Source organism: Prionailurus viverrinus, chromosome A1 (genome assembly GCF_022837055.1).
Source record: "Prionailurus viverrinus isolate Anna chromosome A1, UM_Priviv_1.0, whole genome shotgun sequence".
In the NCBI taxonomy this organism is placed as follows: Eukaryota; Metazoa; Chordata; class Mammalia; order Carnivora; family Felidae; genus Prionailurus; species Prionailurus viverrinus.
Genome location: NC_062561.1, coordinates 233,897,060 through 233,924,926, shown reverse-complemented (window position 1 = coordinate 233,924,926; position 27,867 = coordinate 233,897,060). Strand labels below are relative to the sequence as shown.

General features: G+C 46.4%; 1 protein-coding gene across 3 annotated transcripts in view; it reads right to left on the bottom strand.

Annotated features, from left to right (window-relative positions):
* SEMA5A (semaphorin 5A) overlaps positions 1–27,867 on the bottom strand; it is a 476,129-nt gene that overhangs the window by 49,419 nt on the left and 398,843 nt on the right. For all 3 annotated transcript variants that reach the window (XM_047864782.1, XM_047864783.1, XM_047864784.1), the window contains exons 14-16: positions 26,888–27,069; positions 20,046–20,189; positions 9,948–10,095 (exon numbers count right to left, since the gene is read on the bottom strand). In XM_047864782.1, coding sequence (XP_047720738.1) covers positions 9,948–10,095; positions 20,046–20,189; positions 26,888–27,069 — 474 coding nt within the window. The remainder of the gene's footprint in view (positions 1–9,947; positions 10,096–20,045; positions 20,190–26,887; positions 27,070–27,867) is intronic.

The window sequence follows — 27,867 nt, the reverse complement described above, 5'->3', positions numbered from 1 at the left end:
GTCTGCTTAGGATTCTCTCCCTCTCTCTCCCCTGCCCCCTCAAAATAAATGAATAAACTGGAAAAAAAAAAACAAACGAAAATGGGTAAAAAATTCAAGCTGCTTACATTCTAGTTACATCAGTGTGAGTTGGAGAAAACATCTATTAAGACCGTGACGTATGTGGGTCTTGCCAACCTGAGTAAACCCAAAGAAGAACGCACGGCAAGAGACACAATCAATTAAGTAAATGGCGAAAGCCTCTGAGCAAAGGAATTTCTCCCCAGGTTTTTGTTAGCTTGTTCATGAACTTGATTTTAGAGCCTTTTAGAAATGAGTCAGCTGAGGCAGTATGTCCACCTGTAAAGTAGAACCTGCACTGCAATGGGCCGGATCCCTGCTTCTCTCCAGTTCTTCCGTAAGTCAGCTGAGTAGACCCACAGGCTCAGATTGGGATGGTGGGGTGGACAGAATGTTCTACTCGTGCAGCCACAGAAACACAGCCCCGGAAACACAGCCCCGGCCTGTGCAGTAAGGTCTGCACTGAAATACAAACTGTCCAAAGTGGAGGCAGACGGAAGTATCCAAAGACGCAAATAAATGCAAGAGTCCATCCCCAATGCTACCAAATCTGCACCACCACCCCCCCCTCCCCACCCACACTGGCCAGGAAGCCCTCAGCTCCCGATCAGAGGGACAGCATCAGAGCACATCATTTAGAGGCCAACTTGGCTGGACAATGCAGTTAGTTGCTTTTTAAAAACCACGAACAAGCAATGCTTGCTCATATTCCAAGAGAACGTTCTCTTCAATTGCAGGACAAACGCTTAATGCAAGTAGACGCAGACAAGGTGAGCTACAGAAATTGACCGCACGGAAGGACACCACACTGACTCATCGACCCCGGAAGCTTTCTCTCTGGATAATCCATGATTAGCCCGAAAGCATCAGCAGGGCTATAGTCAAAGACTGGAGATGCATCAAACAGCTCGCTGTTTTAGAGGAACTTCTATTAAGACTTTATGTTATATAGTCACATCTCAATTTTTTTTTAATGCTTATTTATTTTTGAGAGCGAGAGACAGAGAGAGACAGACAGACAGAGCTCGAGTGGGGGAGGGCCAGAGACAGAGGGAGACACAGAATCCGAAGCAGGCTCCAGGCTCTGAGCTGTCAGCACAGAGCCCGACACGGGGTTCCGACCCATGAACTGAGAGATCGTGACCTGAGCTGAAGTCAGACATTTAACCCACTGAGCGACCCAGGCGTCTCTACAGTCACATTTAGTTACTCGTTTGGTAGCAGTTACAAATCTGGCATCATTTACAACGGAGACCTGGGTTTCCCATAGCTGAGAATTGCTACGCCTTTTAATGTCTGTTCTGGATGGAGAGCGTATTCACACAGACCTACAAAAGACCTTTGGACCCATGGCCATTTAATGGAAATTCTTAGGACTGGGACCAGGACATTGTTTCCATATGTAAACTAAGTATCTTAATGTCAGGCATTGGAAAATCTTTATCACGGAATTCACTGGCAAACTGTAAAGAAAAAAAAAATATGTATGTGTGTGTCTCCTTTATCTAAATCCCTCCTGCAGCAGAAAATCTCTATTCCTAAAGCCTCTCCTTCCAATTAACTTTGCAATCACTGCATTTGAATTATTATAGGTGGAGACAAACCCGACTGTTTTGGAAAGTCAAAGAAATCTGTGCAACAGACTCTCCCAACACTATAAATAAAACATTTTTGTAAAATACTCCAGATCTCCATACCAATCGCCATTTCCAGGGGTTGTAGATGATAATTTATACGTCCTAGAAACAGACTTGATGGATTAATTCCTATAATCCATCATTTTTCTTTTCTCCCCATCTGCATCATGCACCATTCTTAAACTCGATCACTGAACTTTCAGCGCTAAATTTCAGAAAACTTACTCTTCTGTGGCCACCCGCCAAACCACCTGATCTTGTGTACTGATACTAACTTCGTCCAAATGCTCAACTCCCTTGGAACAAAATATGGCATTATTGCTCTGACAATCTTTCATATTTGCAAGCCTTTCATGGAGCTATCTCGTAACAAAAGAAAGCAATTTTTGCATTCCCATGCTAATGAGGGTGTAATATCAAATTTCAGCTAGGGAGATCAATCATTTCTCTGGGGAAGGATGTTTGGAAATACAAGTGAATGCATTTTAGGAGCACAGTGCAATACAAGATTTCATGCTGTGACCTTCTTCATGAAGAAGGTCAAGGTCCTTTGTTGAGCCTTTGTGGATCACATGAACATTTTAGATTTTTGAGAGAGAGAGAGAGAGAGAGAGAGAGAGCGCACGAGTGGGGGAGAGGCAGAGAGAGGGAGACACAGAATCGAAAGCAGGTTCCAGGTTCTGATCTGTCAGCACAGAGCCCGATGTGGGGCTTGAACTCACGAACCGTGAGATCATGACCTGAGCTGAAGTCAGACACTGAACTGACTGAGCCACCCAGGCACTCTGAGCATGCCTGTTAATATTGTGAAGTGGTCTTAAGAACAGGATAAGAAGCAGGAAGCCTCCCTCCCTCTCCATCCTTGAGGATCTGGGATTTGAGGGGCTTCCCAGGAGGAGGAGGAAGAGAGGCGGGAGCAGGCACACCAGTTAAGATGATTTTGACTCAAACCAGCTAAAGTCATGGGGCACTTGGATCTCACATATCAGACAGTCCCCAGCATGGGGGTGGCGGGGGGGGGGGGCAAGGCAGACGGGCACACTGGTGCCCCCAGCTCTGCCTCTCTGCCACGCTACTGCAGTCCCTCTGCTCCGACCTGGTGACCCCCCTCTGGCTGCCAGCAACTGGGGAGAAACCTTCCACCTCCCCCCACACGAGTCTCCAGAGGAGGAAAGGAGCCTCCCTTCCTGCATCTTGTATTGACGGAATACAGAGACCTTTCCCAGGACCCCCTACCAGCTTTCCCCAAGGGAAGAACTGGTCCACATGATGGGAACCACTGAGCTAGATAAAAAACACCTGCTGGGAAACAAAGTGGAATCTGCCCCATCAGTAGCATCCACAGCCATCTGAGGTCTGGAAAGTTCCAGAGTCCACAGGACCCTGGAAGGCAGGGCTGATCCCCAATTAGTGGGCAGCCACATCCGAATTCCCGTGCCCGCTAGCCTGGTATGCTCAGGATTTGGTTTCACAAAGTCAGCCGTAGCGGGTACTTTTGGGGCCCACATTGTAGCCCCCACTCCATGATCCCAGCTGCAGGCATGGTGGCAGCATCCACCGGGGGCGTGGCCTCACTTCCCGTGACTTTCTTTCCCCATTAAGGTCTTCTCGGAGGTCTCCGGGGACTACCGGGCTTGGGGGTGTGCAGCCCGGATCATCTCTCTGTCGAGGGGAGCTCAGGAACCCTGCTGCTTCTGAGAGCCATTGTGCAGTCTTCTCAGCCATCCTGGAGGGCCTCCCCCCGGCTCTTCTCAGCAGCGACCTTGAAAACAAACCCTCGTACGGCTTTTCTCTTCTTCCCTCTAAGCCCCCCTCCTTCATCTCACGTGTTGCTGTAGACTCATCTCCAGCATAAACTATGTGATCGAGCTCTATTTTAAACAGAGCTCAGGCTTGCCCCCCTCAGCTCCCACCTCCATGGTGCGGAACACAAATCAAAGCGACGGGTGGCAGTCACCCTACGTGTTTCAGAGGCTTTGAAGAACTTTGTCGTTTTCATGCACTCAGGTCAGGGCTCGGGGTGCCCTGCAGTCCCACATTTGGCACCCAGGCTTTGCACTGTCCTTCTACAGGGGCACTACTCACATTTTTAGATGATCTTTAACACCCCCTTAAAATTATGCAGTATACAACCTGCACAACTGTACAGAGTGGTTTCGGAGGATAGGTATTGGAGTGTGCACCTCCCCCAAGCATCTGGATATCTAGTCCTCCCCTAAGAATCTAGTCCCTCTGGACTATATGCACTCTCAAGAAGCCACCAAGGGTCATCTGTTGTTTTCAGTAAGTGATAGAGGAGGGCTTCTTTGAGCTTTAGCTTGAATGATTCACTTTATCAAATTCAGTCGGGCAAAACAGATTTCTATAAGCACATGGGTGTTTACGGTAACATCAGGAAACCTGCTTTTAAACTTTACCCTTCCAGATTATTTTTCAAATATCAGATAAGGCTACAGAATGCCGCTGGGACACATGCGGGTCATTGATACAAAAGCCAGCCTGGCCGGGAATCTGGCCGCCCCTCGTAGGAGCTGGGCCATCACGTCCCTTGGTGTCTGTCATATCTCCATACCTATAAAATGGTTATTCTAACAATCATGCCACATCTCTGGTTCACCGGCAGGAGTAAATAATAAAGTCCCTAAGAAGTTGTTCAAACAATGCCTGGCCTGTAGAAATGATCATGGTCATGACGAGGATGACGAGGATAGGAAATACCGTTTTTCTTTATGAAAGTTCTATATGCTTTCCGTTGAGCTGAAATCAACTATTTTACTTAATTTTATCGATTAAATTTTATATAAGAAAATTGTTTTTTTTTTAGAATTATAAAATGGCATGTTCATAAACAATGGGCAAAACTAGGTGTATGTGTACGAGCTGTATATAGTTGTATATAAAACCGGTTGATATAACTAGCTAAAACTCGTGGTATCCCTTAGACGGGCCAACGGGCTTGGGGAAGGAAGCAAAGATTCCAGACTCCTCGATAAGCAGCCCACGCAGGGAGTCCAGGCGCGAGGTTGTAGGATACAGTCAGCGTCAGCAAATAAACGTGCGGGAATGGATCTTGGCCCAAAGTGAAGGAACCCCTTAACACACATAACACTGTAAACTGGCAACGTCCGAACACCTGCAGACTCGTCCACACGGGGAGTACACAGCACACGGGGGCCAAAACCAAGGAAAAATGACGGAACGAGGGGAAAACCTCTCACGCACCTCCTCATAAAAACGTGCCTGTCGGGGCGCCTGGGTGGCGCAGTCGGTTAAGCGTCCGACTTCAGCCAGGTCACGATCTTGCGGTCCGGGAGTTCGAGCCCCGCGTCGGGCTCTGGGCTGATGGCTCAGAGCCTGGAGGCTGTTTCCGATTCTGTGTCTCCCTCTCTCTCTGCCCCTCCCCCGTTCATGCTCTGTCTCTCTCTGTCCCAAAAATAAAATAAAATAAAATAAAATAAAATAAAATAAAATAAAAATCCATTTAAAAAAAACGTGCCTGTTGGGGCGCCTGGGTGGCGCAGTCGGTTAAGCGTCCGACTTCAGCCAGGTCACGATCTTGCGGTCCATGAGTTCGAGCCCCGCGTCGGGCTCTGGGCTGATGGCTCAGAGCCTGGAGCCTGTTTCCGATTCTGTGTCTCCCTCTCTCTCTGCCCCTCCCCCGTTCATGCTCTGTCTCTCTCTGTCCCAAAAATAAAAAAAAATAAATAAATAAAATAAAATTAAAAATCCATTTAAAAAAAACGTGCCTGTCTTCCACGGCAGAATCCGCATAAGCACCGTTCAGAAATGGGGACACACTAAACACGAGCCCAAAGGACACTAACAAGCACCAACCAACAAGAAGAAACTTAAAACTACTCGTGCCTGTTCACAAGTTTAGTTTCCTCTGCTTTACGTTTCTTGTCGGTTGTAGGCAGAGAGGACATGCGAGCAGTCCATTCGAACGGAAGCAAGTGCCCTTGCCAGGAGGTGCTGATTCTCGTGAAGACGTTCTAGTACTAAAAAATAAACAGGGCACTAGAGGGAATTTTATTAATTTAGGAGGAAAGGAGAGGAGTCTTTCCAACAAGTCTGTTTCAATCTACCTCGTTTTCTGGGTCGGGGGGTGAAATAAGCTTCTGCCAATTAATCTCACAGTTCTTGAGCCAGGGTTTTCTGAGGAGGCCACAGCAACCAGACCTTTGCAGCACCTCAGTGCTGAGACGACTTGGACTGGGGTCTTTGCTTGGCCAAAGGCAGGGCTTCTGGTACGTAAATCGTTTTACCGGGGCCCCATGTTCTCATTTGGAAAATCACCAAAGTGTGAGATGACAGTTTTCAAAACAGTTTCCTAACTCCTGTGTGCCACACAAAACTGAGGTATTACTGCCATTATTTTCCTAGATCGCAACCTATTTAAACTTCCAATTGCCAGGTTTCACCTGCTCCTTAATTTATCTATAGTGCCATTATTTGGCACAAACATTTCCAATATGTTCTATCAACTTTGATTAACCTTCACAGAATCCCTTTGACAGGGTGTATTGATCTTCATGCCTCTCTTCTTGACCTTCAGGGGTCCTTCTTCGCCCGGCTCTTTTGTATGTAGGAAATACATGCTCTCCTCTGCTCCCTGCGGAGAGCATAAATCACAGCTTTTGGTCCATTGTTTTATGCTTTCTATGATATTTCGGTAATAAATACAGTGCTGGCAGGCGCTAAGTCTGCTCCCGTCTTTGAATTATCTTTGTTGCACCTGACCCCGTCTTCAGCTCTAATCTTTCACACCTCTGCTAAAACCTTTGAGGAAATTTTGAGTTACATTAACTTGAGAAGCAATTCTATTCATAGGACATAACGTCGCATGTCTTTCTTCCTTCCGTGTGTTGTAATCTTCGGCCCCAGCATAGAATTAAGACGTGCGTTAGATGTTTAGCTTCAGGTAACGGCCGTGGTCATCGGAATCTCCCACGGATGCTCTCACGGTTGGGTGAGAGAACCTGATCACGACTGACCAACAGAGACGGATACAACAGACACGTAAGGACAAAAGGTCCTCTTTCTTTGAAGATAGGCTTTGTACTAAATAAAAGTAAAGAAAAACAAGGTCCTATCATTTATCGTCTAACATCCGGCAAAGAAATCAGGCACACGGAGTCCTGTCGTTCTGTGTGTGTCAGCGGGCCCGTTCTCAAATGCTGCTACAGGAACCCACCAGCCACGCGCTACTGGCCAAGTTCACTCATCTTTCTCAAGTTGAGTCACCCACCTCCAAGTGAGGTAATAACGAACACTGCCCCGCAGGAATACAGGGACAATACACACAATACGTTTTCATCGCTCTTAGTGTCGTTTATGACACGCAGTAGGCGTTCAACAAGAGTTCCTTATTTTATTGTGTAACACAGGACGTCAGCTGATCACAACATACCTAAATAACAACTCCGCTCTGCTCGCTCATACTGTCATTTCAGTCCTTTATTTGACATGACGAAGTTAGCATTCGTTTTTAAATATTTACGTATTTATTTTAGAGAGAGCTGAAGCGGGGAGGGGCAGAGAGAGAGAGGGAGACACAGAATCCGAAGCAGGCTCCAGGCTCGGAGCTGTCGGCACAGAGACCGACGCGGTGCTCGAACCCATGAACCGTGAGATCGTGACCTGAGCCGAAGTCGGACGCTTCACCAACTGAGCCACGCAGGCGCCCCTGAAATTAGGATTTATGAGGACTCGATCTAACGATTATTACAGTTCCTAGTTATTATCCAAAAAAAGGCGGAAAATGAAATGAAAATAGGCCAAAGATAAGTAACCCCAAAATGGGTACTCTAAAGTGGTCTGGCTAACTATTTTCAATTAAATAATTACAGCTCTGAATTGTCAGGGCACTGACGTGATGTGGGCTTAAATCCTGGCGGTATAACTGTCCAGACACTGTCACCCCTCAGCCTACTTCTCACGGGTGGGATGGGAGAAGCCACCATAAAGGTGACAATTTATCCTGGGGTCCCCGCCTCTCTGTAGACAGGCTCAGTACCCTCGGGCAGGTCCCCTACCTATGTAGTCTCATGTCCCTCACCCACAAACATGACCATAGTAAAGTCACGTCGGCAGGGCTATCGTAAAAGAACCAAACAGAAAGCATCTGGCTGTCAGCGGGTATGCAATAAATATCACTGTTTCTCCTTTCTCTGCACCACCATCCCAGGTTCCTGCGAGCATTTTACAAGATTTCAGTCTACCATAACATGCCTAAATAATAACTCCAGTGTGTTTAATTATAGCTTCCTGTCAATAATTCACTTGAAGTTAACTGGTAAGTTAAAATTTGTAAGACTTGATATAATAATTACCATTATGGTTCCTAGATAGTATCCAAACAGGTTAGAAATAAAACATAGCCAGATATAATTAGTATAAGATAATAACATTATAGGGATTAAGTGTCTGACTCTTTCAAACATTTTTTTAATGTTTTTATTTATTTATTTTTTATTTTTTTTTTAACGTTTATTTATTTTTGGGACAGAGAGAGACAGAGCATGAACGGGGGAGGGGCAGAGAGAGAGGGAGACACAGAATCCGAAGCAGGCTCCAGGCTCTGAGCTGTCAGCACAGAGCCCGATGTGGGGCTCGAACCCACGAACCGTGAGATCATGGCCTGAGCCATGAGTCAGATGCTCCACCGACTGAGCCACCCAGGCACCCCGCTTAAGCTCTTTATAAATGTGATTACTGAAGTCAATTTGCAATATGATAATGAATTGAAATGTTTACTGAGCTCATTATATTGAAACGTTTTGGAATGTAAAGAGCCAAGATGGTTTCCCAGCTGATAAGATAAATCCTGATTTGTGAGTGGAGATCCCGGCCTCAGAAACTGAGGCAGCAGAAACAGGAAATGATGTATTTCAGCAGAGAATAAAGCTACCTCATTTAAATTGTTTTCCTAAAACGAGGGAGTGTCCACAGATTTTCCTTTGACATTTTAACACATAATTTTTTAAGTTCCAGCGTTTGAAATATCAATAAATGCATCCTTTTAAACGGGCACTAAGATTCTTCCTGGCCAATATTTAGTCCAGGCCAACCTGGAAAGAAGTGCTTCTCTAATCAGTAACCGCTCCTATCAAAGTTACTGCAATATTTGCCAGTGTGAAGGGGACGGGGTCTAACCGCAAATCCCAGTAACGGAAATCTCCCTGGGTTGGGCATATCTGAGAAGATGCTCACACCCTCTTCCTCTCCCTGAATTTTCCAAGGCTATCTGCAGGTGTGGATTTTGCATGGCACAAAACAAGTTGTACCGCAGCACAAAATAACATCCCTCAGCCTCATGAACCAAGGTTAGGAAAGCAATGCAAAGAACGACTGGAAAGATCAGCCAAACAGGACCTTCTGGGGCCAAACTTCTCCCCCAGAACATCCCCACCCACCACGTGCCCTCCGTGGTGCCAGCGCCGGGGGAGGGCGAACGAGGTGGAAAACCAGCAGCCCCGAGCACTCAGTCATTCTTACACATGGCACAAGAAAAGCAACGATAGGTCTTTGGAAAGGTGCCCGCGCGAGTGGAATTTTATTAGAGAGGGTAGAGTGCTAAAGGAAATATGACCTGCTAAGGCCGAAGAAAATCAAAACCATAGGTTGTCTTGTATTCCCTCTGAATCGGCACCATTGTGCTCTGACAACAGCTGCACAAAGTTTCCCAGCCCTCAGAGTGCCTCAGGTTGATCCTGCATCCTATACGTCGGTGTGGAGACCTTATGCCATTTTCCCCAACGAAATATCGTGGGCAGAGTCAAGCAGACTGAAGCTTTTGTCATAACTCAGAAATCAGAACTGAAAACACCCCAGGGCAGTTCATCCCATAAGCGAAGCTTTAATTCAAGAAGCCTCCCAGCTGCTATGACTTTCCAGTATTTCCTCCAAACATCAACCAGAGAAACTTAACACCATTCACAGCACCTAGTACGTGCAGAGTATCTAGGGCCTGGGCATGTCGTGTTCGCAGAGCGATTCCTGTTTGCAGAACTTCTAGTGTCTGTTGAAAATCGACTGTCTGCAGACTATCTGGTATGTGAGAGCATGTTATACCTGTGGACATGTAATGTGTGCAAGCCATCCAGTGCCTAGACATGAGGTTTACAGAGCATGTAGTTTGCAGAACACCTAATGTTTGCAGCGCTTTGAGTGTGTGCAGAGCACCTAGCGGGTGCTGCTCTGGACTCCCAGCGCTACGTCAGGGGCTGGGAACGAGGGGACCGTACTCACCACATTGCAGCCAGCGCAGTCAGGTCCGTTCTCGCAGGTCCTGCGGCGAGCTTGAATGCCGCCCCCGCACTGGGCTGTGCACCGTTCCCAAGGACCCCAGCCTGTCCAGAACATGTGTGGGGGGCACAGCAGATGCTCATTGCAGTATCTGCGGGGGGGAAACCAAGAGGAGAAGGAAACCGTTCAGTGCAACCTGAAGCCACGGGTCTCTCCGCTGTCCGTCCCTGCACCGGGGTGTCGGACACATGGGCATGCTCCGCGTGGGGGGGTTTCTGTGTGCGGAGTGGTCGCACGATAAAGGGGGCAGATGTGGGCTGGCCATGCTGTGTGCACACAGACGATGGGATGCACGGGAGACAATGAAGAAGATGCTAAACTCACAATGCAGGATGGATCTTCCTGTGCAGCCAATTAAAGGAAAAACAAACAAAACAAAACCCTTCAAATATACACCCAAAAAATGAGAACACATAGAAAATATCTAGGTAGGGCATTTATCTTCTATGCACAAATACGGAAAGATAAAGTAGGCTATGGATACAAAATCAGCAACACTGTGTTTGGAATTCAGTTCTCATTCTGGAATCAAATAAGGTTCCTAATCCTATCAATATAAGTAAAAGAAAAGTTAAAGCCTGATTTTAGTATGAAGCTTCATGCTCTCCATGCCTTAGGTCATTGTACTTTTAAATTTATTTGTAGACTCTCAAAATGATGTCAGACGACCTTACTTTAAAAAACCACCAGTTATCCCAGGATAATTGAATTATTATTTACAAATCCTGTTTATATATTCCCTACTTCACATACACATTCATATTGTCAGTTATCAGCCAATTGTACAAGGCCTTCTTTAGCCTTAGATGAGTCAGATTTCTCCCAAATCCTCAATTCTACAAGTGAAATGAAGCAAAGCGAGGGAAAGAAATGAACAAATGAAAAACAAGAAGGTAACGGCCTGGCATTCTACAGGTTACGGCCTCCAGGGTGGAAGGGATTGCTTTAAACATGGTCAAACTTGTGACACACACATATCTGGCAATTTAAAAGACTATTTCCATTCAGTACTCCGTCTACGGAGCAGAAATTTAGCTTCTAGAGGACAGTAGCGTGCACGTCCTCTTCTGACCTCCCTCTCCCCACCCCATCTGGATTCAGACACAAGGCACAGACTCCCACCTGCGAGGCTAAGTCAGTCACCTGTGATGCCATCATTATGAATAAATGCTTAATCCTGCAGGACACCACGCAGAGGGCATTACAAAGAGCGTTTCCACATGACAGGTGTTTACAACCTAAGATGAATACAGGGAAATGGACACAAGGCCACAACAGAAAATACGGTCTTCATGAGTAGGAAATAAAGACAAGTTGTAGCTGGTTTCCAGAAACCAGGAAGAGTCATTTGGGGAGTGTAGTTTCCTGACAGCAGATGCTGACGATATTCAACTGGTTTCCCATCAAAACCAGGAGAACTCTATGGAGAACGTAAAGGCTTCAGAAGCAGGTACAGACGAAAGGTAAAAGCCAGGCCAAGCGGACGGGAGTCCACAGGATGAGGCAAAGTGAGCAATGGCTGACATCCTGGGAAAGAACGGAATATAGAAATGGGAAGAGTTAAGTAGAAAGGTCACTGGGGAGAAGACAACAGAAGAAGGTGACAGGACGTAGCAGCACCTACCTTCATGGGTGGGGAGGAAGAACTTGAAAATTTACTTACAAGGAATCAAAAAAGTTCCACAGAGCTTGAGAGACAAAACAGCACCGTCAGAGTTAGAGGGTGAAGACTGGTCTCCAGGGGTCGGTGTCTCATCCCATTGGTGGCCTGGGGCTCCCTGAGATTTAAGGAGCTTTCCATGCGTGAGTGTGGGGTCTCATCTCCAAGGAGCCCACCAGCAGGAAGAGCAGTGGGAGCAAATGCCAACCAGGAGAGTCTGGATTGCAACAGCGCAAGGGAGACATGTTCCAAGCCGGACAAACAAGATGGTGGTGGAAACAGAAAGGGACAGGGCACGCTTGGGCTTGATATAGTGGGGTGAAGGTGTGGCAGCTGTGTGAGCACAGAGAGAAACAGACAAACAGCACGGTCACGTGTCAGCCTCTCATTTGTGGGAACATGGAGGCATGCTTACTTCCGGCCAGAGAGAGCTGGTAAGTCGTGACAGGAGAAGCCTCTGGAGGCAAGAACCAATGAGGTACATGCTTTAGCTTCTCTAAAGAGAAACTCTTCACAGAGAAGAGTAGTCAGTGGAACTAAACAGTCCTCACTCTTTCTCATCTTCTCAATTTTCATTAGGTTTCCCTCTTCCGAAGTCATGGACCCTCTTATGTGTAGGGGAGAAAGGAAAGGAATCTTCTAAGTAAGAGAGTGGAACCTCTAGGTAGGAGCACCAAAACAAAATTGAGGGCGCAACAGATTAAAAGATACAACAGATGAGAAGAATCTGGCCTCAGGAGGCATGTGGAAACAAACACACAGCCTTGCAGTAAGTAAAGCATCATGGCTACTCAGTGATCATTAACATAAGTGTTGGTACCTGGAATGTTCCAAGAGTGGGGAGCCATTCAAGAACACGTCTGGAAGAAAAGAAAACTCACAACCTCAGAACCCTCAGCCCTGGATTCAAAACAGCCACGAGTACCTTCTCTCACTGTGCACAGATTGAGACGAAGAATTCCACCTCCCATTTCCAAGCCAATTCACCGGTCTTTAAAAGGTATGGACTACCTGGGCTCCTTACCTTCCTTTTCGCTTTCAAACACAAAACAAGCAATAAACAGATAGGGAGAGCAAAGGGAAAACTTGCTAAATATGCTTATAAAACACTTGACTTTTCATAAGAAGAACAGCAAGGGAGTTACCATCTCCCCATGGCGAAATCCATCAGCGTGCACAAATACTTTCTCATATTTGCTTAGAGCGGGCCACCTCTGAAAACACTCAGCATGTTAGCAGAGCTGAAGATGTACCACAGGAGAGCCAGAAAACTCCACGTAGCATAGAACTTCTGACCGGTGTCAACACGTGATGTATTTGGCCGCATTTTAAAGTGGTCTACCAGGAGCCTTCCTTTTTTCTCTCTCTTGTTACGGCAGTCCTGAGAAAATAGCTATACCGGGATAGGTGACCGTGTCACCCACTGCAAGGGAGGTCAGAAGGGAAATAGAGATTGCTCAGCTAGCCAGCTCTGTCCCTTTTAGTCTGGGTTTTCACTCACAGATCCACCCGAAGGGAGTCTGCTCAGAGGCAAAGCCCTTAGAAGCCCTAAGCACTGGATTCTCTGCGACATCAAAGAAGTAGGTTCCCTCTGACCCCAACTAAGATGTGCTCCGGACAGAAGTGACTCTTGTTAAACCACCCACTGGGTTTCCAGTGTCTTTCCTGCTCACAAACAGCAACGGGGATCAGAAGTTAGTTGCTTTGATGACTCTGCTTGTTCAAAAAATTTTATTAATTTATGGATAAAATATCTCACAACGGACCAGCCCGTGGTTCCTAATTTCTCTAGTCCCCTACACACAGCTAGCTTTTGCCAAATAACAGCTGAACATTTTTGAGGTTTTACTGGCTCCCTGGATCTCTAGTATCATAAAGCATTGAAAGTCACAGATGCATTTCATGATGCATTAAAAATTAAGACTTTAATTTTTCCCATGACTGCTCATTCTCATTTTGCATTTAAAACTAAATTAATAACCCAGCAATATTTCTCTATAAATCATCAATTTTTCCACAGATCTAAGTCTCTGTGAAAAGAATTGCCTTTCATAGCCCCACATAGACTAGATTCTCAACACTGTATTGTTTCTTGTCATATCTTTTCATGGTACAAGTGCATTCTGTTCTGGTTTGGTCTGTAGTAGTTTCTCACTGCAACCTCTCACAGCCTGAACCAGTCAGAACCCTGTCACAACCATGTTCTCCCCACTTTGCTCTAAGTGACCGTCCCTTTGCTGGGCCATACTGGAATAATCAAATCTCCTCGCACAAGAGAAACTGCACATACACTGGGTCCCCCCCCCCATACTATTAACATTTACTCCAGGAGAGAGCCAAGAGAACCCATTAGGGGAGGGGAATGACTTTCACAGGAGCAGTACTTTGGCTCATCACAGGACTAAGCAAACACACCCACGGAGATGAAGACAAATGTGATAAATAAAAATCTTATGGTAAAAAAATAATAATAAAAACCATATAATAAGCTCCCATTGGTTCCTGGGATTCTTAATTTTGATAATGCAGTGGGCAGAGTCTACTGTGGTCCCCATGGTCTCACCTCCTAGAAATCACAGCTTGTGTGATCCACTCCCACTCAGTGTGTGTGTGTGTGTGTGTGTGTGTGTGTGTGTATGTGTGTGCCTGTGCATGTACGTTGGGGGTGGGGGGATCTGTGACTTGCTCCTAACCAACAGAATATGGCCAAAATGACAGGATATGACTTCCATGATTGAGCAACATAAGCCTGCAATGTCCCTGTTTTCAAGAAAACTCCCCCACCCTGCTTTGAGGAATTAAGCGGTTGGGCCTGAATGGCTTAGATGGCGAGGGATTCAGGGAGCTTCTGGCTCATGGCCTCAGCTGACAGCATCCAAGGAACTGAATGCTGCCAACAACCATGGGATTTGGGAAGCACATCTTCTCCAGTCAAGCCTCAGATGAGACCACAGCCACAGTCCACAGCACATTGCAGCCTCGTGAGATCCTGAAGCGAAGGACCCATGCCAACGTTGTCCAGGCTACAAACCCAGAAACTGTGAGACAATAAACACAGAGTGCTTCGGGTGCTGAGTGAGTGCTAACACTGTTATGTAATGACCCCTAAGCAGATGTTCATACCCAGACATGCAATGCTACTGTTGAAAACACCTGAAAAATATGAACGTGGCTTTGGGACCAGGGAATGGGTAGAAGCAAGGAGAATTTTGAAGAGCATGGTAGAGAGACTTTGAGGATGCTACCAGTGAGGCTTTAGAAGGAAAACAGGACAGGGGCGCCTGGGTGGCTCAGTCGGTTAAGTGTCCGACTTTGGCTCAGGTCACGATCTCGTGGTCCGTGAGTTCGAGCCCTGCGTCAGGCTCTGTGCTGACAGCTCAGAGCCTGGAGCCTGTTTCCGATTCTGTGTCTCCCTCTCTCTCTGACCCTCCCCTGTTCATGCTCTGTCTCTCTCTGTCTCAAAAATAAATAAACGTTTAAAAAAATTAAAAAAAAAAAAGAAGGAAAACAGGACATAGAACTAAAACGCAGCAATAAAACCAACCCAATTAGCAAATGGACAAAGAACTTGAAGAGACATTTCCAAAAGAGTAGACAAATGGCCAATAAGCACAGGAGAAGATGGTCAACGTCATAGTCCTTAGGGAAATGCAAATCAAAAGCACAAGGAGGTAATAATTACTTCCTACCTACCAGGATGGCCATCACGAAAGAAAAAGAAAGAAAAAAGCAAGTAACAAGTGGTGACGATGATGTGGAGAACCTGGAACCCTCCCACTCTGCTGGTGGGGATGTACGTGGTGAAGCCACTATGGAAAACAGCTCCTTAAAAAACTAGACAGAAGTACCGTATGACCCCAAAACTCCACTTCCAGGTTATACACAAAAGAACTGAAACAGAGATTTGAACAGATACCCACACGCCAGCGTTCACTGCAACATTATTCACAGTAGCCAAAAGGTGGAAATAACCCACCTGGTAATTGATGGGTAAAGAGATAAATACATTAGGATACAGCCATATGGTCGAGTGTTACTCAGCTTGCCGAGGGGAATGAAGGTCTGACACACGGTCCAGCGTGCCTGAACCTTGAAAACATGATGCTAAGTGAAATCAGCCAGACACAAGGGTGCAAACAGGAGATGATTCTACTTACATGAAATATCTCAAAGAGGCAAATTCATAGCGAAAGAACATAGATTAGAGGTTACCGGGGGCTGAGAGGAGGGGAAAAGGGGGAGTCACGGCTTAAAGGTTCCAGTATTAGGATGACGAAAAAGTTTTGGAAATAGTGTTTTAGTCACACATTACAGTAAATGCAATTAATGCCACTGAATCGAACACTTTAAAAAGGGCTAAATGGCAAATTTCATGTTAACTATATTTCACCACAACCAAAGTTGGAAAGAAAATAGGAGCCCGTGGTTGCAAACCGGGGGGAGGGAGGACCTTGTGAGGCAAGGCAGAAAGCTACCCAGGCTGTCACTGCGGTTTCTATGGAAAGCAGGACACGTCAGCGTGAAGTGAGTTACACAGCCAAAGAAATTTCCAGGCAAAGTGTTGGAGGTGCTGCCTGGTTTCTTCTTGTTGCTTATAGCAAAATGTATGAGGAATGAAAAAAAAAAAAAAAAAACATGAGGGAAGGAATAACAAACAAGAAGGGCCAGGGCAGAATAACTTTGGAAATTCTGAGCCTCTCCCGATGACAACCAATGCTAAAATTAAGAAACAGCTTCTGAGCACTGTCAGGAATGGTTGGCAGAGAGGGAAAATCCGAACGTGTGACGGTACAACCTTCTGCTAAAACCTCAGAAAGGCCAAAGGATCAGAGTGGTTTCAGTTACACGGGGGATGCTCTGAGGCGGTCAGGAGCAAGGGTGTGCCTCACAGATGGTCTCGATCATAAGCAGGCCCCAGGGTGTGGTCCCTCAGCCATTAGGAGGATCCCCAGCTGGAGAAGGGCTATCTCAAAACGATCTGTGGGTGTAGATTTGTTTACGAGAGTAAACCTCAAAGAAATCCTCAGAAGACCCATAAAGGATATTTCCGCAGAAATACCAGCTTGCGCTGAAACGTACAGAAAAGTCCAAATGAAATGAATACTGGAATCCAGAATTCTACTGGCAGGAAACAGGTTGATAAAACTCCCCAGCCGCAAGCACATGCTAACCTTCATGAAAACGAAAAGATGATTCAGGAAGCAGCAACGAGAGCCCAGAAGGCAAAGCCAAGAACCGTGCAGAATTATGCACAGGCCTTGAAACTTAATCGAGCAACTCCCAACACTTGTTTGGCTGGATTTCAGAATTTCTATGGAGCAGTGATGCTTCTGCACTTTCATTCTCCCTCCCTTTTGAACAGGAATGTCTATAGCTGCTACCTTTCCCCTGTCCCCCCATCACACGTTGGGTGGGCTGGTGGCGCAGATATCTCGTCTCTGAGTTTAGAGGAACAACTGCCAGGGCGCCTCATTCATATTTGAGGCTGACTTAAACGATAAGGTTCTGGAATATTTGGAGATGATTTCATGGTATAAAACTTTGAGGGACCTTGGGAATTGGTGAAATACATTTTGCATATGGAAGGGCCACGGATGACTGAGGGGCATATAAGTGACTGTGGCAGATACTCCAAGGTGACCCCAATGATCCTTGCCTCCTGGTATTCATGCCCCGTGTAATGTCCCCTCTTGAGTATAGACAAGGTCTGTGACTTACTTCTAACCAACGGAATATGGCAAGATGATGGCCTGTCACTTTGCAATCACACTGTGTAAGACCATCCTGTTCATCCTGCCAGGAGACTTTCTTCCTTGCTGGATTTGAGGAAGACAGCGGCCGTGTTGGGAAAACTCGTTTGGCAAGGAACAGGGTCTCCATTTGACAGTCCACACAGGGCTAAATGCTGACAACCAAGCACCTGAGCGTACAAGTAGCTCTTTCCCCAGTCGGGGCCCAGATGAGACCACAGCTCTGGCTAAGCAGAGAACCCAGGTAAGTTATACTGAAACTCCTGACCCAGTAAGACCGTGAAAGAATAAATGTGTGTTGTTTTAAGCCACGCTCGGTTTTTGGAACTATGGTTACCCGGGAAGAGGAAACTAATACAGAAAAAGACACCTGCATTTTGATAGTATTTACGTAGAGGTCCACTGGTTCATCCTTGTTGGTGCTTTCCACTTGGTTCTTGGTACTCAAGAACATCATTTTCCAGTAAATTTTAGAAAAGAGAAACAGTGTCCACACCTTCCAAGGTACATGTAAAACATAAGGTTGATTATTTTCTTTACCCAGTACTTCAGAAAAAATGATGTGAATATTTCTGAGATTTATGTTGCCATAAAGCTTCCATCCATATCCTAGACATTCTGATCCAATGAAGTCATTAACTCTAATCCTGGCCTTAACTTAGGGACTTTTCTGGGGGAATCAATATATTCACTCGAGGCCACTCAGGGGTTCTTTAGGGTCGATGGTGTTGACAGCAGAAAGGTGCAACGGTATAACCCGGTACATGCCTAGTCATGTGTCTTCCATGGAGACCAGAGTCTCCCCAAGTTTTGAGTTTAGTTCTCAAATGTGTGTAAGGGATGGTGTTCTCACAGGTGGAGAGGCCTCCCACCTAAGACAACAACCAAAAAAATCTCAGAGCTGTTTGCCGGTGAAAACCAAGAAACAGACATCGTATGTACTCGTTTTTCTAGATTTCATTAGCCTCTTGATGGCTTGATTAGCCCCTAACAAGGGCTGTTCAACAGGGAAGCTTCAATTTTACAGAGTCCCTGTTCTCACCATCCACACACTGACTAGGCAAATTCAAATAATCTTCCATGAACCAAATATGTCTTTTGCCCAAATGAGCAGGTTATTTTTTTTTTCCGTATAAAAGGGAACATTTTAAGCGGCAGTCCCCCAAACAGTCTTCCCTGAAAACATAGCTTTACCAACAATCGCGAAACGCATACAGAACACGCATACATGTTAGCCACAGAGTTAAATGGCAGCTTCCTTCCTGTGCGCTCAGCCTAGGAAAGGTGCCAACGGGAATAAGATTTGCAGGGGTGTTACAACTGGGGGGGCAGCTTCACACTGATACAGGTGACACTGCCTGGAAGGGCTGTATTATGTGACGGTGTATGGCATTTTAAAACTTCCAACCAGTTTTAAATCTTGTGAGGTTAGAGATAGCAGGGAGACCACGCGCCCATAATCGGTCCTCCCGCTTATCAACTGGTGCTGGATGGGAAAAGGTAGGTTTGTATAAGACTATCTCGGGACTACTTCAGAAACAACCAACCTCGCTTTGTGAAAATCATCTTTCCTTTTCCTCTGGGTCAAAAGGGATGAAAACTTAATTGGTGATTTCGGCACACAGCGACGAAAGAAAGGAACGATTCTCCCAGGTTGTTTTGAGGTGGTAATAAACGCCTCGCAGGGAACTATCTGTACAAGTGAACCTGTTGATTTGTCTACATAAATATTGATTGCGTAGCAAATAACTGCATGCAGTATTTTTATAAAAGGCTCACAGCGAACCCATATCGCCAGATACAGTCCTCACTGCATTTTCATTAAAAGGTATCGCAAGCCATTTTGTTTCACAGGGGTCAATGCCACACCCTTCTGTTAGTGCGGCAGAATAGGAATCCCGACTGACGTGAAATCCACCTGCTTGGATTTTCCCCAACAATCATGAACTAGAACGTACATTAAATATGCAAGAAAGAGCCAACCATCACAAGTGTAGATTATATGAAGCCAAAGCCAAATGTCTGTTGCTACGAAAAGCTCCCCGAGGAGCTGAAGGCTTAGAGTCCACCCTGGAAAAGGATGCCGCTCTGGGCTATAGAGCCGCCTCCCTGAGAGGATCGGTTAGTAGAGGGGCATGCGGTTATAAATGTACCCAGATCCTGAAGACGTCCTCACCCCGCTCCGGCTGCTTGACTTAGTTCTGATGCAAAACCCTACTGCATCTGACCACTGCCATCCGGACCTGGGGCCGTCTTAGGTCCCACCTGGAACTGCGGGTTTGGAGACTGGGTCTAGTTGGATTTTAACAAGAACGGATTTTCCCCAGCGGACTCTCTTTCTGAGTCCCCAGGGAGACCAGCACCGAGGTGCCCGCTGTCCCCACGCCTCCGCTCCCTTGGGGACTGCTCGGCCAGGCAACTGTGCAGGCACCAGGGTGGTAGTGAGGCGGTAGACACGGGGCTTTGATCAAAAGTAAACGACGTCGGGAAAGGAACAGGACGATCGGGCTCAACAGGAAGGGATGCCACATACAAGCTGAGCTACGTCCCCGACTAAAGCCGCGGGGAGTTGGGCCACACTGGAATGGCAGGCAGCGTGAGGATGGCGGTGTGGGGGCAGAGGGTGCCTACCTCTCCTCGCGGTTCTGTCCCACGCACACCCGGCCCCCGTGCCGGGGGGTGGGGTTGCTGCAGGATCGCTGGCGCACCTGGAAGCCGATCCCACAGGTGGTGCTGCAGGGAGACCACGAGGTCCAGGGGGTCCAGCCTCCGTTCCTGGGGAGAGGAAGCAGCAGCGGGGTCACGGGGTCGAACTGGCGCAGTCCATCCCTGCGTGCACCCACCTCCAACTAACTTCCCGTGTCCGCCCCCCCTCACCCCCACCGTGGACTGCCGGGTTGCGGCCGGGAAGGGAAAGGGAATGGGAGCCATAGGACCCAACTGGATGGGCTGGGTCTCGGGAAATCTGGGTCCCTGGGAGACCTTCTCCTTGGTATCTGATTTCAGGGTCAAGGTTTGTTTTTCTTTTTTTTTGAAGGTGAAGCTTAAAGTGTGCTATAAATAATTTAAAATGGGCTGTACTAGAAACTACTAATAAGTTTTAGTTAGGAAGACCTTAAACTAATGAAAAATAAGTTTCCTTTATTGAAAAGCAATTAGAGATGAATTCCTGAACCTCTAGGTTTTATACTTCTTTGACTTATACTATATAATTTATAATCTACAACAAGTGCACATTTGAACAAAATATCATCTAAAACTACCTATTATGCTTACTTTTAAAATCTATTAATAACGAAAATCAGAAATTCTCTTGATAGCATTCGCATTGATAAAGAACCCTGTAATATCCAAAGCTTTAAAACAAACTTTATTAAAAATGAAGGAAGCCAGGAACATCTGGGTGGCTCGGTCAGTTAAGTGTCTGACTCCTGATTTTGGTTCAGGTCATGATCTCACGGTTCATGACATCGAGCCCCATGTCGAGTTCTGCACTGACAGTGCATGGAGCCCGCTTGGGATTCTCTCTCTCTCTCTCCCTCTCTCTCTGCCTCTCTCCTGCTTCCACACACACACTCTCTCTCTCCCTCAAAATAAATAAATAAACATAACAATTTTTTTTAATCCTGAAGGAAGTGTACTTTAAATTCAGATTCTTGGCTATTTTCTTACAATTTGACAAAGATATAGGGAGTAGAAACAAGGAGTCCAAATTGCACATAACTGTATTTATGTTATTACATATATAATACGATAGGCATATAAAATATAAAATTAAAAGAAAAGAAACAGCTTGTATAAGAGTGGTTTATAAAGTTAATTGCCACTGACAGCTAGAGGAATTTTTCTTTTTTGTTTAATATTGTACTTTTCCTTTGAAATGCCTGTACTCAGCTTGTTTGTAATTTAAATATCTCCCTTAGTAGTTAGTCCCTACTATTAAAGAACAAATTGTAGGCAATTTTAAGGATTTATTAAAACATTTTTAAGGATTTATTAAATCCTCAAATATTTGTTAAAATGTCTGTTAAATCCAGAATCCAAACTCCCATGTGAATATTCTACTGCATGTGGAATATATTTCTCTAATCACATATGCTTTCTCTAGATATGTTGTCCTCATCAGACTTTCACTTCCACTGAAAAAAATCGACTGACATTAATTGTTATTTTTACTTTATACATTCTTTTAAAAACATGCGGGTCCACCCCTGTGCCACTGAAGCTCAAGATATAAATGATAATCTGAATATATAATTTCTAAAATAATTTCAAGCGACAATTCCTCTGAGAAAACTCTTGGTATATTTCATAGTTCTTTATTTTCTGCAACTTCGTCATGATAGAAATAAAAGAGACAGTTATGCTTTACTGTATAATATTATAAGAAATTGGCTTTATGATAACGTAACCAAGTAATCACAAAAAAAGACAGATCCTTCCAAGTTGCTCAAAAAGGTAATTAGAATCTTATACCCTGTTACCTACACAATTTTTTTTTAAAAATCCAAATAATTCATTGGATTCTATACAGAAATGGCCATTTTAACATAAATAAAAGGATCTTTTTACTTCCAAAGTTTCTTCATATGTTAGCATAGTGAAGGAAACATTTCTTCCGAAATTGTTTGGAAATTCTCCATTTCCTAAACCTGTTAACAAACATGACATTCTGTGATATATTCTACTTACGATACAGGGGGCGTGTGGTATACAGAGAAGTGGGTAGATGGAAGTGGATATAAATAACAGAAATACAGTGAGTCAGGAAATAAATGAGAGCAACCGTCTACGTGCACCCGGCTTTGCAGTCCTGGTCAATGCTGCTCTGAAGCACACGTTGTGGTACACAGCCCCTAACCAGCACCAAGTAAGCATGGATCAGCTGATGAGCCATTTCCAGGGTGAAATCAGTCCAAAACGACCCACTCGTGCACTGAAAGCACCACTAAGATGGGTTCCGTTCTTCAATTACTAAGCTGAAAATCACCGCTAATTACATCACAGGTCTGTTTAGAGGATGAATGTCAAGTGGAACCAATGCCAAAGAGGTAGCCACAAACAAGCTGCGGTCATGCACTTGATGGTCCTTTCTTTCCCACTGAACAGTGTAAAAAAGAAAATCCATCACTGATCATCATCTTCGAACAGTAACAGCTCTGTAACTTTTATACAGCGTCTGCCATGGCTCCATGGAAACCACCTGAGTTTGGTGGAAAGAGGCCCCGTGTAATGCCATGTGGACACGCCTCTGTTTTCCGTAACAACACAAATAATCTAATCTGTGTAGCCCTGCGGTCTCCTACCAACCTTGTGGAGTGACCTGGGCTGGCCTGAGAAGGGGAGCGGAGGGCAGAACGCACCCTTGCACCTCTCCCTTCCTCCCCCAACAGCTTCTCCTCTTGGGCAGGAAGCGCCCTGGCGCTCGGGGCTCTCCTAGTGAGCGATCGCAGATCTGCAGTGTCAGGGATGGCATAGAGGACTTGCCCAGAGGTTTCCGCGTTCCAGATAGCCTCGTGGAAACAACATAATACTTCTTAGAAATACTGTAAATTAACAAGCAAGTGAGGAGGGAGCTTGGAGACTGATTTGAGAGGCCTTCCTGATGTCTGTTTTAAAATATAAGATGCTGCTGTGGTCACGGCACTGAAGGTGCAGGGGAGGGGAGCAAACTGACTATAGTGAAATAAACAATCTAGCAACAACAAATTAATAGGCAGGGGAAACAGGGAATCAACCCAGTGAATCATTGATGAAATCGTTCTCCTGGTTATTCGGTACTGGGATGTTCACTGAGTTGGGGTGTTCTGGGCTCAGGTCGACTAGAGAGCAGAACAGAGCTGTCTGGCAAGGACTTGGCTTCTTCCATCCCCAGCTACTGTCAAACTCCCCCCCCCCCCCCCCACTCCGGACTGCGGCCCTAGGCTCTCCAGCTGCTCAGGGTGCTAGGGGCTCAGAACTGCAGCTGAGAGGATCTAACCACCATCAAGGGCTGTCCCAGCTACGGGGCTCCCTGTGTATTCAGCTGAGTCCTTTTTCAGGGCTGCAGCCCACAGCAGTCCTCCCTTGGCCCACGCTTCCTTCCTGCCTGCCCTCACAGGGGTAGGCGCTTGGGACATTCCCCAGTCTCCATCCTGCACACGAGTCTCTGTGTCCTGACCAACCCAGGTCAGGCACAGGCTGTGTTTGCTCTTAGAGAAAAAGTTCCATAAAGAAAGGTATAGGTAAGAAAAATGGAAGGCTGTAGAAACCTATTTCATTTAGATGACAAACTCCTGTCAAGGATCCAGACCTTCCCTGGACCTTCTGCCTTCCTACTGGCTAGTTTTGTTTCTCTCTCTCCTCCCTCTCTCCATGGCTCCCTCTCTCCTTCCCTAAGAATTAGAATTCAGAAGTGACATGGTGTCATGAGGATGCACATTCAAACGTTTACTTTAATTTTAAAATGAAACCCTATTTTCCAGATCCACTGTCATTCTGACTCGGCCCTGCTTTGAAAGTCTGGCCTAGCTAATTCCTTTATATCGTGGCTTTCATTTCATACGTTGAATGACCTCAATCTGTAGCTCCAAGGTGTTAAGAAAAAAAAATATTTAAATGATGTGATGTGAAAACAGCATGTAATCAAAGACATGCTTGCAAAATGTACTGAACTAGCAATATTTTGAATTTCCCAACACTTCCACTGAGTGAAACAAGGTGCCTATAAGTAAAGAATAACAGGTTTAATTGGAAGCCTGTGGTCAGCCTTCTTAAAGGCTTTCTGATGCACTCTGCACACACTGAGGAAGTACCGGACAGTAGTGAGTAAGCAAAAATGGGGGTCTGCAGGTTAGGTGCTTGGCTATGTTTCGCTTCGAACAAAATTGAAGGCCAACATAAACAGGTTATCAACTGATAAAGGGCAATAACAACAATCTTTGGCATGAGATCACCATGCTTTCGGCAGGTAACTTCGAAAGAATCCAGAGAACTGCGTGGAAATGCTATGATCTTATATTTCCATCTACTCACAGGAGTCATACCTGTCAGTACTTGTAGACAGAAAAATAAAAATGTAAGAATGGAATCGATGCTAAGCCCTCCCCAAATCGGGCAGGAAATTGCACTCATGCCTAAAGAGGAAAAGTAGGTGGGAGTTTTAAAAAAATTGCCTGGGGCGCCTGGGTGGCTCAGTCAGTTGAGCGGCCGACTTCAGCTCAGGTCAGGATCTCGTGGTCCATGAGTTTGAGCCCCGCGTCGGGCTCTGTGCTGACAGCTCAGAGCCCGGAGCCCGCTTCCGATTCTGTGTCTCCCTCTCTCTCTGCCCCTCCCCTGCTCACGCTCTCTCTCTCTCTCTCTCTCTCTCTCTCTCTCTCTCTCTCAAACATAAATAAACATTTAAAAAAAAATTAAAAAAAATAAAAAAATTGCCTGAAGGTAAGAATTTCCAGTGAGATCTCACATTTTAAGTGTGAAAAAAATATTTGTCAAAATGTGTAATATTCATGTATTTTAGATTCATCGTATGGCAATTTTTAAAACATATATTCAAAATATTTCATCATAAAGCCTATGGTTATCAGAAATACAAATTTTGTTTTTGAATTCCATGCATGTAATTTGTTATTCTAGTAGTTGCAGAGAAGCATGATATGGTGACCAGTGTAAGACTTTTCAACATAAAAACGTAATATATTAGGATACGATTCTATAAGGGAAAGAGAATAAAAATAGGAAATTTAAGAAGGAAAACCGTAAATTCTCTGAATGTTAAATTAGAGCCTGTTCATCAGTTTCTTAAAGGGGCAGGTGGCTATCAAATCACTAAAGCGTTTAGAGCCCATAACACATTTAAACAGGGACGTAACAGAAATCACATCTTTGCAACTACTAAAACTTTTTAAATATTTATGTATTTATTTTGCGAGAGAAGGAGAGAGGAGCAGAGAGAGGGGAAGAATCCCAAGCAGACTCCACACTGTCAGCACAGAGCCAGATGCAGACGGGGCTCGATCTCACGAACGTGATCAGGGACCCGAGCCGCAATCAAGAGTTGGATGCTCAACCGCCTGAGCCACCCAAGCGCCCCACGAGTACTAAAACTTTTGACGAAAAACAATTAGATGCCGATCTACGAGTATTTGAGGGGCAATCTAGTGTATCAACGTTATCTGAGGGGAGCTGATGAGCGGCTGCTCATGAAGACCGCTGCTTCAGGAAACTCGAACTGTCCAAAGACATACACACACGGTGAACGTGCCATGCACACGCGTGGGCACGTGAGCTCTGGCTGCCACCCCAGATCTTCCTTTCCAGCTCCAGGAACATCGACCCCACGGGTAGCCTCCGAAACTACCAGAACTGTCCCCCTTGTGCTCACGCCTCGGAGGAGGCTGCTGCAAAACAGCACATGTCGTTTCCCGCCTCTGCACGAGGGGACGCTTAGTACATGGGCTACTGGGGATAGTTTGCGTTTGATGCCGGAAGTGAGGTCAGGATTGGGCGAGCTGACGCTGTGTGTGCACCTCTGTCCTCGCACGGCCTGGGAGCGAGGCCGGGGGCTCTCTTGCCTGTAGCTTCTGCCTTGATAGCAGAGGCTGCATTTCTCCGGCCCGACTAAACGTCGCCAGAAGCATCACATCTGCTTCATGAGAACCTCCGCGTGTGTCCGTGTCAGCGTGCCTGAGGGACAGGGAGCTGCGACTCCATCATTTGCAAGGACTGGCTGTGTCACAGTTTTCTGGGTGTGGCCAAATCTGACTTCAGACTTGCTTTCATCCTCAGGAGGCACCTAATGGCCAGGGCAGGGTGGAGGGCCTATGGCACTCGAGTGCCCCTACCCACTGGGGTCCCTGATGCTGGCAAAGGAAATGGAGGCCCGAGCATGGCCGCCTGGATTAGGCCAGTTCACAACGAATGTATCGTGTTCTACCGGTAGGGGCTATTGGCCTACGTGTTCCAGAAAAGGACTTTGATTGCCATGGACGTTTCCCTCAAACAAGACAATAACATTGTGCACACTGCAAATATGTTTCCTAATCTCATGATGAACACATTAAACACGTTTAGATTTACAATCTCACTTATAGTTTAAAATGTCCTCCCAGGGGCGCTCGGGTGGCTCAGTTAAGCGTTCAACCTCGGCTCAGGTCACAATCTCACGGTTCCTGGGTTCGAGCCCCGCGTCGGGCTCTGTGCTGACAGCTCGGAGCCTGGAGCCTGCTTCTGATTCCGGGTCTTCCTTGCCCCTCCCCCATGCACCCTCCGTCTCTCAAAAATAAACATTAAAAAAATAAAAAGAAATAAATAAAATAAGTAAAAAAATAAAACCACACCTCCTTCAGTAGATCACGTAACTTTTAAGTGGTAAGTGCACCTGTCCCTTACCACCTCCCTCCCGAAAAAGGGAGATGCACACGAAGGACGACGTCCCCCCTGCTCTACGGTCCGCCCGCACACGGGGGAGGGCACCAGTGTCGGGAGGGACACACCTGGAGCAGTTGGCGATCTCCATGCGGGGGCCCTCGCACTCCCAGCCTCCACACTGGGGGGCCGGGCTGTCGCAGGAGCGGGTGCGACACAGACAGGATCCCACGGCGCTGCCATCGGTGTGCGTGCAGGGCGTCCACGGAGACCACGCGCCGAAGTGCCCGTCCACGGTGAGATTCCTCGTCTGGGAAGCAGACACAAGAGAGGATGTCAGGAAGGGTTAGGGCTGTAAACAGAGAGAAAAACTGAAAGGTGTCTCACAGTACAATCAGAGCACGTTGAGAATATTTTGATGTTAAAGTTCAAGAGGGATGAACAGGGAGGGATTTCAAAGTAAGGCGGCCGAGGTCATTGGTGGGGGCCGTGATGGAGAAGAAGGGAGGGGAGGAAGGGGAAGGGGGGAGGGGGCGACGGGGGAGGGGAGTGAAGGAAGCCAAGGGCTTGGCCATCAGCCGACCACAGAATTGTCCACCAATGCGAGAAACCCAAGGAACGAGAAGAACTGGAGTGAGAAATCACAGATGTGCAACTCTGTTGAATTTTTAGGTCCCGTAGAAGAAAGATTGGCCAATTCGTTTCATTTAAGACCTGGCCCAGCTCAAATGTCAGCGCAAACTGCCAACATTGAATTTTTGGCCTATTGAAGCAGCCGCGACTGTAGCAGCCAGTAGGCATATCCCGGTCACAGCCACACTGTAACCTGCCGGCAAGGAAGGGCCTGGCAGGAACCCGCTCCCGCGGGTCGGGGCAAGGAAGGGGCTCTGAGCACTGAGAGGGGTGTGCGGGCCTAGAAGGGGCCGTCCAACCAGCACGCCCGACCTGGGAAGGCTGCTGGGGACTGTGCCCACTGCCGCCTGGCTGGACGGGGCTCCCCATGGACACGGACGACCGGATGACCTCAGGTCACCTCTGACAATAGAGCCACAGGGTGGTCCGTGAGTCCTGGGACCGAGTCCTCAGTCACCCTGCAGGAAAAAGCAGC